The sequence below is a fragment of the Onychostruthus taczanowskii genome, unplaced genomic scaffold (assembly GCF_017590055.1).
Source record: "Onychostruthus taczanowskii isolate IOZ18803 unplaced genomic scaffold, ASM1759005v1 scaffold150, whole genome shotgun sequence".
Lineage (NCBI taxonomy): Eukaryota > Metazoa > Chordata > Aves > Passeriformes > Passeridae > Onychostruthus > Onychostruthus taczanowskii.
In genome coordinates this window covers 600370-616817 of record NW_024498686.1, presented here as the reverse complement: position 1 = coordinate 616817, position 16448 = coordinate 600370, and the positions used below count along the sequence as shown (strand labels likewise).

Sequence of the window (16448 nt, the reverse complement as noted above, 5' to 3'; positions counted from 1 at the left end):
CAGCACTAGGCTTAGTCCAACTGCTTGTCTTCTTTTGGGCTTGCACAACTTTAGAGCAATAAACCTCATAATATTGTATAAGTAAGCTTGAAGTGTTTAGTGACAAACTGACCATCCTTGTTCCAAAGATTGCACCGGTCCCTAAAAGGCAGAGGGAAACAGAAATTTGAAAATCTACCATGTCCTACAGTCTGATATAATAGATATAATCTTTCTGCTTTACTGGTAAAACATGATTTTATTTTTTTCCCTCCTGCTCTCTGCCTACCTCTGCCTACCTATCTTCTGTGGCCTATGAGCTTTCTGTGTATATGTAGGTGAGTGTTCAATATAATGTATTTCCTGTATTTAGTTTAGCTATGGTTTTTCAGGAGGTTTATATGCTTTGTCAAAAAGTATCATGCATTTCATACACACTGTAGTATCTGAAAGAGAGATTGTGAATAATGGCAAGAATTTAAAACAGATAAGTAAAAATATGAGATGAAAACAGTAAAAGTAAAAATATGAGGTAAAAACAATCAAATTATTATCTGAGGGGAAAAGAAATCATAATGTTTCTTGGAAGTGCCCATAATCCTCATTGTGGTTGTGAACTTAGTCCTAACTACTTTTGTGTTCTCTGCCCTCCAGTACACAGTTTATGGCAGAACATTCAGAGCACTAGAAATTATTATAAAGGTCGCATGGAAAAATAAATCTACTCTTGCTTCTGTTTGAATGTTATCTGTTTGGATTGCTGCTTTCCAAACCTGTATTCATACTGCTGTTCATTTGAGGTTACATGCAGAGGAGTCACATCTAACTCCAGTAATAAACATCCAAAACACAGTGATCTGTATCTAATTCTGCAGGGTAAACAGCAGCTTATTAAAGTGTAGGAAGAGATGAGTGGTGATCTGTTCCTTTGAGAAACTTTCAAGTTGATTTTGGAAAAGCATCTGCCTAAACTTCCATAACTTTATGGCTCCCAAAATAGCAACAATCGTCTCTTCACTGTCCTTGGGTGTTTTTTGTGGTCTGTTGATGATCCATTTTGCAAGTACAGAATTATCCAAACAAACCTCTGCAAGCCTGGGTGAGTTTGGAGTCGTGTAAGGCTATGCCTGGGGTCCTGGGATCCAGTCCACCTATTTTAGGCATTTATTTAAGGATGAAGTTAATTTCTTTTTTAAGAATGCCCCTCCACACTGATTATACAGGAGGCCAAGACAGCAACTTGAGCCTCAGCAGAGTCCCAGCTGAGATAACTCTATAATTCTGGACGAGTGAGCAAGTTCCCAATAGAAGATAACATTAAAAAATCTGATTAATGCTGTAGTGTTTTGTCAATCACATTTTTTTAATTCTACAGGTTACAAAAATCTACAGAACTGCTGACACCAGTTCAGTGCTTGTAAATTTGCTGCGTTTTGTGGTGCTGCACGTTTCTGTTCCTGCCCTGCTGGCATAAGTGGTAAATTAATGAAGCTCCTGTTGACTTAGCTGGTAACAGGATTTTGCTTCACGTGGTCCAAGGAGTTTTGTTGCCTTGCTTTATTCTTGGTGTTTCTTTGAAATGCAGGTTTTCTCAAGGCATACTGATTCAGTAGGAAGATTTATTAATTTCTACACCAATCTTTTTATTTTATTGCCACATGGAAAATCTCTTGGGGTTTTAAACTGCCAAGTGAAGTAAAGAATGGTGAACTCCACAGAGAAGTGGAGAAAATGATCTTGAACTTTCAAAAAATGATGAAATTATGTGGATCTGTAGTGGGGAATTTCTTGGAAACTATAAAAGTTACCAATACTGATCATCTTCTTTAAAATATTCTATTTTGCATATAAGTAGTTCACTAGGGAGCTTCAAGTCCCATGTTTGTATACAAACCATTTCATAGGCCAAATATTTGCATTTAAGTATAAACTGTCTTGAACAGACCTAAAAATCAGAGTAGCTGACGTACACCTGATCAAAACTGCTGTGTTTATGCTTATAAGCTTTTCTGTTAGAAAAAAATCCCCAAAACATTAGAAATACCACAGAGTTAAGAATATGCTGACTTTATATTGATTCATGTTTTTCAAAAATTACTGACTTTCTGAGATTAAACTGAAGTGCATCTATTGATATTAGGAAGTGACTAACTAAAATGAGCATTACCTAGCAGTTAATAATATAAAGAGTGGCAGTTGTTTTAAAGCTGCCACAGTTCTGTGAGGTTGTTCATGCTGGGAAATGATACCAATATATCTATTATTCTGATTTAGAATTCTGTAAAGCTTCTTATTTTCCATTTTTGCCTTTGGGCAAATTCTGCTTGTCTACAGCCTGGTTTAAATTATTTTCAACATACAATATTGTTTGTCCAGCAATTAGCATATCTTTCTTTTGGTTTCCTTATTTATAGGGAAAAAATTAGTCATAAACCTCTTCAGTATTCATCCAAAATTACCCTTGGGTTTTGATTTACTTTAAAGATAAAATTAGAACTGGAGGTTTATCAGCACCTTCTTTTTTATATGTGTCAGCATGTTGTAACCTTCCAGCTGTTTGAACTGTAGTGCAGCCCAGTATGTCCTCCTAGTTCTCCATTAACATCTGTTAATTGACCATTACCTTTTTTTCTCCACAAAAACCCCCACAACTTCATGTGCATGCACACAGACGCTCCAAGATCATTTTGTTTTGAGTGTGAAATACTTGAGGCCTTTTTTAGGACTGAAAATGTGTGAACAAACACCAGACATTTTCCAGCATCTTGAGTGCTGTTTCTGACTCAGCAGCAACACAAGGCTTCTTTTTAAGGTCCAATAATATAGCCAAGGAACAATTTCAAAGTACAAATGTTCAGTTTGAGGAAAACCAGACACTGGCCTGGAAATGTCTGCCTTTCTGGACTTAAAATTCCTCATTTCACCAGCCTCACATTCAGCAAGGGAGCAGTCTGCCACACTGGAGTCATTTTAAATGCTCTTAAGCATTGATGAATGCACCAGAAAATCGAGGGCATTCCGAGAAACCCAGGGTACATTCTCTGCAGAGTGAAACATCCTACAAAACCTATGACTGTTCCCCTGGCACAGAGATTTTTAATCTGTTGCCAATTACGGAAGTCAAGGGAGTTATGTTAAACTGTGAAGCTGCCTTATGCTTCCTTTCTTTATGATCTATTTAAGAACTTACCAAAGAAAAATGGAAATGTAGCCGTGGAAAGGAATAGTGCTGGGTCTCTTATAACCTTGTAAATCCTTTGTAGAGCAAAGCTCTTAAAATGCTATTGTGGAGCTTTTTCGGTTCCCGGAGTCTTACATGCATGAATCATTTTTCTTGTACTGGCGACAAAATCCTGCTTGCTGTACAAATGCAAAAACTGCTTTGGGATTCATTTCATGTCTATAGTGAAAATCTGATCTGACTTTCCACAGCTAGATTGTATATGCTGGCTTTATTTCCTGAAGAGCTATTTATCCAAATAGCCTGCATAGTGTACAGACTGGGTTCACAATTTATTCACAATATTTATTTCACGTTTGAACAATGTGTTTCAATTGAGAATAAACAATGAGAATACAGCAGTGAACAAGGAACTAAACAGAGGGTTAGGTGCAAGTAAAGTAGACAAAGTAAGTACAATAAGTAGATTTTAGTTGCAGATTTTTGTGGTTGGGCTGAAAATGTTCAAACAATAAAAACTGTTCTGTTTGTATTATTTAACCTGTCTAGATTGTACTTCACTTTGTTTCCTTCCCCTGCTTAGTCAGTATGGAAATGAAATTCCACTAAATTTGATAAGTTGCCTTTTGACCTGATGCTGATTTAAGCTTCTAGAAGCTCATACCAGCACGAGGTCACTGACAGGCAAAGTCAGTGAGTCTAAAAATGGTGCAGGAAAAAAGAGATTAGGCTTTACTTGGGTTCAGATTATTTAAACAAACAGACAAGAATTTAGGGAAAACAAAATTGTGTTTCTCATCTGATTGGTCAAATCACTTTATTATGTGATACAATTTACATCACTGGCATGCACTGTCAAATAAAGTGTCCTTTGCAATGAGCAAAAGTCTTTAGAAGCGAAAAGTCTCTTATAAAGATAACAGTCTCTTGCTACTAGGCAGAAATGCAGTGTGAATAGATATTTGGTTGTGTTAAAGCACACCAAAATGAAAACAAACTATGAACAAGAGTTGTGAACGTCATCATCTAACATAATTAAAGAAACTAAATTTTAAGTTATAATGTGCATTCAAATGTTCTGCATGTTAACAGAGACACCTCTGAGGGTGAGCACAAAGCCAACGATTTAATATATCGAGAAGATTTTCCTCACATTTACTGAGCAGATCTGTGCATTCAAAAGCAAATGTATGAAATACTTGCATTAATATATTCAGAACTCACACACAACAGTCACAGCTATTTGATAGAAAGATGTTTTGATAGTGGAGGAATGGGGTGAAGGACAGAAAGTGGAAAATGCCGTGGGGTCCTTCTAAAGCTCTGATGCATTAATATTTCATTTACTGGTCCGGGCCTGCTTCTTTCTTCGAAATCACTACATGATCTCAATCTGGATTTAGCTTGATTTCCTTCCAAACAAGGCTATGTGATCTGTCTGCATGCCTGCCCTCATGTCTGTCCTCCCATTAATAACTTCAAAAATGTTTATTAGTTCCATTTCTCTGTAGCAGAGGAACAGATCTCAGAGACAATCTATTGCCCACAGACTTTGTAAAAATAGATGGCGTCAGGGAGGCCAGATCCACTTACCAGTGTTGCTATTGAGGGAAATGCTGCACTGGGAAGTCATTCCCTATTAGATATGGGAGAATCCTCATGGGAAAGAGAGCTAGGAAATCCTCAGCAAGAGGAAAAAAAAATCTGGGGTAGGTCATGTTAAACACCCAAATTAATCTATGATATGATACAAAGCCACATGAAACTCAGCGTCAGGGATTCTCATGTGCACAAAAGTACTCAGAGATTTATTCCTACTTGTGAATAGAATGAAATTATAAGGCTGCACATTTTTTGTTCTAGGAAAGTTGACAGGAAGTCAGTGATCATGTCTGAAACTCTTCACTTCCATGTTTGTTGCATATTTGGGGTGGGGAATTAGGACTTTGTCCTAGAGAATGTTTTCCTGTAGTGCCATGTGATCACAGCATTAAAGCCTTTCCAAGATCACTTTGTATCATAACTCTTTCTGCAGTATCAAAATTTAAAAAGACTTTTGGCAATTTTTAATTGCATGTACCTTGAAATTAAGCACACATTTGCTTCCGGTAGATGAATGATCTCAGAATTCACACCACTACATTCAATGGGAATGTAAAAGTTTGGTATCCAATTCTTAGAATTAAAATAATGGTGTTGGGTAAAAATATACCTTAATGCAAACTCATTAATCTGGTTTTCTTTTTAGTGATGTAAAGGAAACAGTTAAAAACAGAAACCTGAACTTGACCTGGAAACAGGAACTTGTTTTGCTATGGTAATAGGGACCACAGGTCAGCAAAATATGTAAGAAGCGTGCACTTTTCAGAATGTAGGCCTTCTGTGAAATGCATTGGTATTTATTGAATAGTTAAGGCCTTGATGACCTTGAACTATAAATTTTACTGAATTTCAATTTGATTTATAATTTAACTGAAATTAAGCGAGTATTTGGCATGTTCTTCCAGGGCAATAGGGTTAGACCTGAGCATAAGTCTTCAAGGCTAAGGGGACTTCCACAGTCCCACAGGTGGAATATTCCCAATTGTGATAAAAGGGGACATAAAGGGAGTCTGCAGAGAGACATCTATTTTTGCCTGTGCGGCAGGAAAATTTACTCCGATTATGTGCATATATAACTCTGAGCTGCAAAACTCATTTTCAGGCATATCATGGCAGCCTTGGTCATGTAATTTTTCTAAAACACTATTGGATTTTTTCACACATTCATATTGTGAAATAAATCTGTGAAGTGCTATAGCAATATGATCCTATTCTAAACGTTTACCACTCTGACATCTTCATTTCCTGACTGGTCAGAAGGATCAGTTGAATTTTAGGGAGACTTCTGTCTGGCTACAGAAATTCTACCAACTTAACCTCATTAAGGCTATATTTTTTCCTGTAATTATTTGCTTTTAGGGGAAGTTCCAGCTCAACTGAACTTCGATTTCATTTTCCTTTGTCCTTCATACCAATTACATTTTATAATTGCTATAAGTGCAAATGCTTTGCAGATAGGAATATTTTGTACTGTATTTTTTCTTGCTGCATACATGTTTTAACTTTTTTCTAATCAAATCCCTTCACTCACAGTAACAGCCTTACTGAAACTAAGGAGAGTTAATGTGCTTTTGCAGTAATTTCAGCTGACAGTGCTTGACAGACCCTTCAATAATTCCCCACAGAATAAGGAGGATTGACAGCACTTCATAAAACTTGGGGTGGTCATTTAATGCTTTAACATCTAAACTACCCAGGAAGCTTGGAATACATACATTTTTAGCCACATATTTCTATTGTTTAAATAAGCTGCAAATGCAAGGTATATATCACCAGTAAAAATTATTCACCATCCCTTCAGGTCCATCAACATCACTTAGGTATAACCAACCACCCAAATATTTGCTCCTAGACTCACACCATGCACCACGTATCAGGAACCCTCTGTCACATGCCAACTTCTACGTAGAGCAGGAATTGTCCTTGCTAAACAACTCATCTATGTCTTCCCAACTAAGGATACAACTCAAAAGCTTTCTAAACAGTGAGCTACCTTAGAAACACAAATAACTGCCCAGCCAGTTGGATTACCAGGCACTGGAGCAGTAAATGCTCAGCAAATAGTGCATTTCACAGAGACATAAAGGCTGTTCAGCCTCTGACTTGTTTGATAGTTTATTACAAATATAACTTGCAATCCAGTTTAAATACACACCTTGTCTCTTTTGTTGTTCAAGTATCATGGTATTGATTTCTATTAATAATGCCTCTCTTCCTGGTGTTTTCACATTAATTGCAAGATGTAAAACTTCATTGGAACTGTCTTGAAATCTATCTGCAATGAGTGACTGTGTATGATTTCCTCTATCTACATATTGTGGTGATTCAGGCACCATTGCCACAAATGTGTTTTAACTGTTGCCACGGTAAAAATATTCATGGATTTACTTTCTTAGCTCATTATAGAAATGCAGTAAAAAAACATATGGCAAATAAGCCAGTGCTTCAAAGTCTTCCACTTCCATTAGAACGTTTGCAAATCGACTATATTTGGTAACTTGGAACTCATGTCAACCATACTCAGAAAACCTACAAGATCCTGTAAAATACTTCTTGGTTTTAAAATGCCCTTTTTTGCTTCTTTTTTTTTCACATTAGCTTAACTGCAAGCATTTTTGCTGTCACTTTCTACATCCTTGCTAGATATTTGCATCGAGTACATGGATTGCCCCACTTACATCTCCCCCTCACCCCAAGAAATGCATATTTTTGCCTTTTGACAAACAGAACAATCTTAGGTGTAAAACTGAGTCTATTCTAGAGGCTGCTAGCACTGCAGTCATGTGAAAACTGTGCTCCATTCAATTTTGTCTCCTCATTTTTTTTTACTTCAGAGATCACCAGGCCAGCAAGAAACTTTCCTTCTCCAACTCAAATCTGAGGGCTTGCTGAGCTGGAGGAAGGGAAAATGCCCCAGGCCCTTCAGCTGCTCATGTTGGACGCCTCCATCCCCTTGGCTGTGGATTGTAGTTTGAATCTGCTGTTGACAAGCAATAGTCAGACCTGGAATCCATGGACATGATATCAGGATCCGTTGTGGAGCGCTGAGTGCAGTAGGGATACTGCAGCTTAGGGCCAGCCTGGCTGGGGGCACTTGAGGCAGACAGGGAGCTTTTTTGGGGTGATAGAACCCCCGACTGCTTCCCTCCCAGTAAGGCTACGCTACCACTCGGGGCAGGGGGCTCGTAAGAAACTTTATGTTTCCATTCATCTGGCGGCTCAGGAAGCGTTTTCCTGCGAGCAGCCGATACCACATTAGCAGCAACGGATTCCTGCATGCTTTGGGGGCCAAAAGCTTCATCCACTAGGCCAAGGGGAGACCTGGCTGCTGCTTCCCAGGGAGTCAGTCTCTTGCCAGGCTTGTCAGCTGCTGTGTCTGGCTTGCTGAAGTAGTCAGGGGCAGGCTGAAATACAAGAGGGGAAGTAGGAGACATGGCTCGAGGGATGAATGAAGAAGGTCTCCCAGGAAGCGATAATGAGCGGCCACTGCTCCTTCCCTAGGAAGACAAAATACCAAATACAGTTATTAAGCAGCAGGAATGGAAGTCCTTTCTCTTCACTTCCAAACTGGAACAAAAGACACTGAAGGCACGTGACATCCTGGCAGTCCCTTTTTATGTCTACGGGTATCTTTTAGAACTTTAATTTACAGGAAAGGCAGGAGGCAGAGAAAGAAACAGGAACAAACACACAGCAAATTGAATTTTTGAGGAAAGCAAGCAGACCAAAGACAGGCTTTTACTGAAAAAGTACAGTGGCATTAGCAACTGTGCAGCTTTCCCACTACTTAGCTGGTGTGCCTTGCTCTGAAAAGACCATTCTTAATGCAGAAGGGAGTCGTGTTGTGACAGTTCTGTGTGTGTTTACAAGATTCTTTCTAATATTAGGCACAGCCTAATTTATTCGATAACAGGCTCTGTCTAGGACATCTGTCCAAGAACATATCTTTGGCAATCTCCTTTTAAGAAAGGCTTTTCTTACTCAAAAATTATTAGACTTATCCTAGTTTTCACTTTTTTGGGGAACAAAAGTGAACACAAGCAATTAAAGGCGTTAATGCAATCATTCACTTAATACCCTTACATGACGCTACTTTTGGCTTCTTTAAAAGGCAATGCCCTCGGAATTTCAGTACATTCCGACCCACTTATAGGAGCAATCCATTCATTTTTGACAAATCCTAATCTTCTTAGTAATGCAGCACTTTGAAACAGAAACTGTGTTCGTGAGAAGGTTCTGCTGCAGCAGCCATTTGGCAGCGCACAAAGCAGGTACAGCCTGTCCCCAAGCCAGACCTGCTCTCTGTGTCACACAAATTACCTTGTTCTTACAGTTTCTACAAATGTGGTTCCTAAACTCACTGATTCACACTCATTGATTCATGTCCTCAGGCTTAAATTACTTTAATGCTGAAATCTGCTGTGAAATTCCTGGCTCTTTTTGCCAGAGATTTTGCTAGAATTTACTCTGAATAATATTGCCCTGTGTTACTTTTCCTAATGAGCTTCCCAAACTTAAAATACTCCAAGCATGAACTAGAGAACAGCTAATCAGGTGTGTGATCATTCAAAGTATAGCTGATCTACCAAAGATTCACATAGAAATGTCACATTTTAAGTTTTTCTGCCACAGGATCTTGCTGCACTTAAGAAATTTGAATGACCACTGCTTCAGGTTTTAAGTTAGATTGTAATATCTGCTTTCTGTATGAGAGATGGAAACTGAGGAAGAAAACTTCAGATTTCATAATTTTCAGTCAGTTGGGTCATACTTAGCCTGAATCTGTTTTAAAAAGTGTAGTGACACTCAGAGGTTATGACATGAGAGTTTTGACAAGTTTTATAACTGATGTTTTATGACAGGACTGTCCTGTCACCTCTTAGCTATGATTGGCTATTTCCAGTTTGTATTTCCAGACAGAAAACTCCCCAACATTATTAATCCCACCCACACACTCCCCTATGTTAGAAATTAATCAGAAAACCCAAACCACAAGGAATTAGGTGGTAATTAAAAATATAAAGTAATTAAGAAGATAAGGTCATAGAGAGGGATGAAGAAGTTGATCAAACAGGCCCACTTCATTGGTTTACTTGTGTTAGCTCCTCTCAGTAGGGTTCTAGAACACAAAAGTTCCCCTTCTTCAATGGAAATTCCAGTTCAAAGCCCTGTGTGTACTTTGTAGGATTTCAGAGATGAGAGGGAAATGATACTGTTTAAACAAGTGTTGGATAAAATATCTGGCTTTTCAAGACCTTTAGATGAAGACACTGTTTAGTTTGTCCTGTTCAGAGAAAAACTCCAGAGTTCATCAAGTTATGGAAGTATCTTTTTGGTGTAACCATAAGTTATAAAGCAGGAACTAATTTTTTTTGACAGAGTGTAATCAGAGAATGTGAGTTATTAAGTGTGTTTTAATACTTTTTTATTAAAATGAATCATTCTATTGTATTATTTATGTAGAAGTCCTGGTCTGGCTTCCATTTCCCACTTGATAGCTTGTCTTTAGGAAAAAGTTCTAAAGATTTTTATTATTATCTATCATAAATAGGCTGGTTTTACCTTTGAAATTCCAAAATGTGAAAATGAACATCTGTTTCCCCTAGCTTTGGTAAAGTAAGGATAATCTCTGCTTCCATGAAGTAATGACTGAACAGTATGTGGGTTTAACTAATGTTTGTCTTCTTGGCCTGTGAGCTGACAAAACCTGTGAGGATAAACATCATTCCAGAGGTTTTACCTGGAAGAAGGCTGAAGTACATGGGAAGAACCTTGTCACTTCCATAAGGCCCTGAAGGAATTTCAGGAAGAAGATCCCCACAAACTAACTAACACACTACTTTGGTGTTTAGCCCCTTCAAGCTAAGAAACTCTGGAATTAAGGCAACTTCCAATCACTAGAATTCATCATCCATCTGCTGGACAGCAGCAGCCAGACATGCTAATACTTTCTAAAATTTCCCCTTTATATTTAAATCTTGGAGATACATCTGTTGGAAAGCATGTACTAGAAACAATGCACAAACCCCAGACACAATGGAAAACATGAAGTGCAACTACAGAATAATTACTCTCCCCTCTTTCTCCCTTAAGCTATAAAAAAATCGTAAAAAGAGGGATCAAGATTTTCCATTCTTCACATCAGAAATCAAGGAAGGAGAGAAAAGTGAAATGCTATCAGAATTATTACTTTATCAACTTTTGTATTCCTATAATCTTGTGGCAAAACAGTTATTAGAATATTGAAGTATTATAAAGCAAGACAAACTAGAACCCTCTACACTGATTAATTTATTCTTATCCAGTTCCTGGATGTTTTCAAAGGGAAAAACCTCTACTACCATAGTTATTGAAGGGAAAGTGATTCCTAAATGTAAAGAAGAGTAGGGCCATTTAGAGCTGTCCTTTGCCATCAAAGAATCCTGACAGCTGCTGAGTGCCTTGGGTGTCTGTACAAACAAACCTGTTTAGGTTAGTTTCAGATTAACACTGATTTTGAAAATGGAAATGAGTTATAAACTGTTCAGTGAAGCAAACATTTATGACACTGCAAAAATCTCTGATATTTATAAGATGTATGTTAACATGAACTAATATTTATATAATACTACCTCCAAAAGAAACTATTTCAATATACAAGCAAATGAATGCAAAAGCAGTTCTTAGGTGTGTGCGTGTAAAGACCTAGTTAATGTAAGATGGATGAGTGTGACTTCCTACCTTTGATTCAATAATATCTTTACCAATAGTCAGGAAAAATGGGTTATTTGGAACTTACAGCTATTTCAATTTTCTTGTCAATTATGAAAAGCTGCAAGACAAAAAGAACAATACTTGGTTCATAAAACAGTGCAAATTTTAAAGGCGGGAGTCAGAAAGGTCTTTTTTGTTTTCCAGACTAAATAAGAATGCATAATACTACTTAGTGAAATGATTTCCCAGCAGCTGTTTTTCTGTCTCAGGCAGCACATCTCAGTAAGAGAAAACTCTGTGTGTGTGTGTGTGTGTTTACATGCCACAACTGCCTTTTTACCAGTCAAGGAGACAAAAGGGGGTTGGACTCTGAATAGTCCAGTGAAACTCTCTCCACATAAACTCCTCCCTAATGAAGTCACTTGAACAGGTTGGACCTTCATGTCTAAGTCATTAAAGCAGTTTTATTTTTATCTTTTCATTTATTTTTATATTTTCATTGCTGGTCCTTAATCCAGTATCAAAGCACTTTAAAATCTGAGTGAACAATAGTGTCTGGATGCTGTTTACACAGAAAGGGGACAAAGGAGGAGGAAGCAGATAAAACTGTTGGTTTATCTCAAAAAGTGACTCTGTCTTTACAAAAAGCTCAGTCATGCATTGCTCCTTTGTCCTTCTATGGGCTTCTAATGGCCACTCCAGTTAGAGACCAAACCACTGAGAAAATGGTAGGACAAAACAAATAATATTGATTTTTTATGCCTTTCAGTTCTTTTTTATATTCATTTTTTAACATGAAAGAAGCACTTCAGCTTTTTTAACTGAGCTGAGTATGGAAGGGAGACATATTGTTGATATTATTACCACCTTTTTTTATCCCAAACCATTTATTATTTAAACTTTATGTAATGAAAAAATAATTGCTCTCACAAATGCTGCCAGCTCTGCAGTAAATGCTACAGCTATTTTACAATTCAACTTCCAAAAGTTTTGAAACAAAGTGGGAAAATAATTTTTATTTGAAACTCTTGAAATATTTTACAGTAGACTAAAATGTGAATGAAGAAATTTGGCTAATGGCTGGGGAGGGAGGGAGGGGGGGAATCTCACCTAACAACTAAAACCTTGTCACTGGCTGTACTGAGACCAGGAAGAGATTAGAATCACAAAGTTCAGGCCTAATCCTGACTTCCTCAAAGCTGTCTTGTCAGGGCTTGATTCTGAAAATTTATAGTGAATTTGAGGACCGGAATCTAATTTATTCTAAATTCTGATTGTTTCTAAATGTGGTGTTATTTCAGGTGAGAACAATCTTGTTTTCATAATTTGTACGCAAACAAACTAAGGAAGCAGTTACTGCCAGCCACTTCACATAAGTTTTGTGGCAACTCACAAAAGATTTGTGACAAGATTTGTGACAAAATTTGTGAAAAACGTTGCTTTTGAAAATAAAGTCCTTTTTAGTTGTCAGGTAATGATAGAAGGGGAAAGTAAATTATTAGAATTAGGTCTTCACTACTGCAAAATGCCTGTGTGGTTAAAAAAACCAAAAGACGATTGCTAACTTGTCATAAATTATTTACTTAGCTCAATTTGCACCTGTGCAAATGAAAGAAAATTAGCTTTTCATTTTCATTTGATCTTTATCCATATGCAGTTCTCTAATTACAGTACCCTTATGCCTACAGAAAGCAAATGTCTGAGGCACCTTAGATTTCCTTGGACTAAACTGTTTATTTCTTGTAAGGAAGAATATTTGCTGCCACCTTCTGGATTTAATATTGCACAGCTACCAGCACAAACTTGGCCCTATTTTCTGACCTTTCTACTTTGAGATGTGGTACCTGTCCCTGCTTTAGAAGTGGTTTGACACAAATCTTTGTGTCTCAAGTGCTCCATATTTCAGTGTAAATGTCCTGGGTGTGAACATTCACGCTGAGAGCCTTACGCAGGCTCAACAGGAGCACAGCCTGTTCCAGCCCCAAATCCTGTAAGGTAGGAGGGTTTCATTCATTCATTCCTACAAGTATCTGGTGGTTCAAACCCCTGTTACAGTGTGCTCCATGATAGTATTCCAGGGTTTATTTCGGCTCTTAAAAAGCTACCTCGAAGCAATGCTAGGAAAGTTGGAAGGTCAGCTGTTCCAAAGCCCTGAAATGAAAGCACCATTGCCCAGTGCTGATGCTTTTGGATTAAATTTCAGGATTTCTGCACCACCAGTACCATTTCAGGGATTCATTTAGGAAATATTAGTGTTCTTTAACACAGGAGTATATTGTAAAAAAAGGTGGTTTTGTGGGTTGGAATTCATAGCTGGTCACTGAGGGCTCCCTTTCTGGAATTCCACCTGGAGTCTGCCAGCTGTTAACACTCACAGAAGGATGTTAAGGATCACACTGGCAGAGTAACTGCTGCATGTGCTGTGTGGCTCTGGAGATGCCTTGAAATGCCTTGAACTGGACACCCAGGGCCACAGAGTGCCCTGGTGTCAGTGCTGCTCAACCCCTGCATTATTTACTCATTTGTAGAATGCAACAGAGTAAAGATGAACCCTGGCTTCTGAATGGTTTGGGTGCTAACAGCACAAATCTGTAAGAAAAAAATTCAGTATGAAGGGCACCTTTGGAGGAGTGTGCATTGAGTAAGGAATGGTGCTGAGCACAGAATGATGTCAAAACAAAGCAGCAAAGAACTGTTTGTCAGATGGGAATCCTTGGTTGGAGTCCTACAGCAAAAAGAACCAGATGTGACATGATTGCAGATGTTCTGGCCACTCAAACCAAGGAGGCTGGATTAAGCTGACACAGGCAACAAGAATTCCAAGTGCCTCACTTTTCAATCCAAACAGCAGTGTTTAATATTGTTTTTCTCATAATTCTATATACATAGTGTCAGATGCTTGCATCAGTACCCCTTCAGTACTCTAGGAAGAAAACCAAGTGTACCCAGATTCCAGATATTTAGCTTTTGTTTGCAGCAGAGAGCCATGTACCAACAGCAACCTGCATAGTGAGGCTCTGAGAAGTAACATTCTCACAAATCAAAGCCAAAAATCACTGGCAGTTATTTATGGTTTTTGGGGGAAAAAAGAATTTTCTTTTAAAAAACTGAAAATATTTGTCCATAGGTTTTTATTGTATGAAAACTTTTGCTTATAATATAAATGTGCTGAATTCTTTGCTTCTCAATCAGTTAAAGCTCACACTACAACTGAATGTTATGCTCCATGTCACCCTTTGTAATTGGGAATGTATTTTACTTCTGTGATGTTCCTCCTTTTCTTCGGTTTGTTGTATGTTTCTTAAAACCATTACAATCTGCTGTTTCAGATCTAGATGGAAACATCAAGAGAAACACTCCATCTGTTCAAAAGTTGTCTTGACACCTATTTAGAAATGACCTGGTTGTTTTCATAGCATTTTATCTTTGAATTGCCTGGAGTTATGAGGGGAGTCTCTGGCTTAAGATTTCTGTCTTTAAAATGTACAAAAGAATGAAGATTCTTGTTTGAAAATGCTGGTTTAACATTAATTCATCACAAAGGAAGCCTTCATCCAGACAGTTAATCTGTAAGTTCAGGAAGTTATTTCTCTCATAGATGAGTTTTCTCAGCCTAAGGGAGTGTGCAGTTATTATATTAACACAGATGTTTGTGCAGGTTTCACATGCATTGCAATTAAAAAGTTTGTGAAGATCATTACAATGAGGAATAGATTTTTCCTTTAAATGCTGTAGAGGATAACTGGAGACTTGATTAGCACACAAAGAAAAAGTCTTTGCCTGCCTCACTTAAGGAAGCAAATATTAAACCCATGGGATTACTGTCATATGGTTTGTCTTAGCTCATAAAGGAAGAGTTCAAGTCTGCATCTGTAGAGATCATTTCAACATAGAGCTTCAGGATTTTTTCTACTTTTTAAATCATTTGATGAAAACCTGAAGGGCTTCCTTTAGTAAGCAACCAGCCTGAAAACCACTTGTCAGACAAAACTCTTGAGTGATCCCAACTTCTCCTGTATGTAGTGGCATTCAAAAGTAATGTCTACTGTAAAATAAGACCAGTTGTTGTCATGGGTACTGTGAAGTTGTGATGGGGGCAACAAGACTGCCATGAAATTACCAGGCTTACATATTTTCCCAAGAGATTTACCAGCAGTGAGTTCATTCAGAGCTTCTGAATCCACAGGGTTTTGAAGATCTTGTCAAGTTTCTTCTTTGTACAGTGTTTCCATTCCAAGCTGAGCAGAGCCACTATAAAATACCATTATGCCAAGCTGTGTAATTAAGATTTGCATTGCTGTGCCAAACCACCAAAGCAATCAGTGGAATCCCAGCTGTCTGACTTCAGGTACAGAAAGTTGCATCATGTAAAAAGGCAAGACTGGAAGAGGGAACCTTTTTAGAACCAAAGGGTTTGGAATTTTAAAGCTAGCAAATCTGGAAAAGGATCCTGAAAAAAAGAGAGGAGAAACATTTTGCACAGTGTTAGTTGTTGTCATTTCCCTGCTGTTCCCCTGCCTCACAGTGTACAGAGCATTCCCCACTCCAGAACGGAGCAGCAGCACATGAGGGTCAGGGTGGTCCTTTGTTGAGCTCTCATCCTGGATACTTGATAAGCAATGTTCCTCCCAGATCACATCATCTGGTGTGAAGTTCTCTCTATAACTGCTTGTCGTCTTTTGTCAGAGTTCAACACAAAAAAAATTCAGGAAATGTCTGGAAATAGTCAGCGTCTCTATATGCAGAACAGATGAGCCCCTCTTGCTGTTCTTTTACCTTCAGGATTTCAGAATACTCTGACAAGTATTTTATCCTGTGTAGTCACTCTTTTTTTATGGAGTTTTGTCCCCCCAGCTTGCCTCCCTCTAATCCCAGCAGTATTTTCTCTCAAAATTGCTGCTTTGCCACTTAGCACTAATTTTTCTATCTGAACCACACACAAGATCCACACTTCCTATTATTTTTGGAGCCTGCTGGTACATGAACCTCTTAT

The 16448-nt window shown here is 38.0% G+C and overlaps 1 protein-coding gene across 1 annotated transcript in view; it reads right to left on the bottom strand.

The window, feature by feature from the left end:
- Window positions 1-3672: 3672 nt before the first annotated feature.
- SYNPO2 (synaptopodin 2) overlaps window positions 3673-16448 on the bottom strand; it is a 78357-nt gene continuing 65581 nt past the window's right edge. The window contains exon 5 of the mRNA XM_041398920.1: window positions 3673-8259. Coding sequence (XP_041254854.1) covers window positions 7693-8259 — 567 coding nt within the window. The 3' untranslated portion in view covers window positions 3673-7692. The remainder of the gene's footprint in view (window positions 8260-16448) is intronic.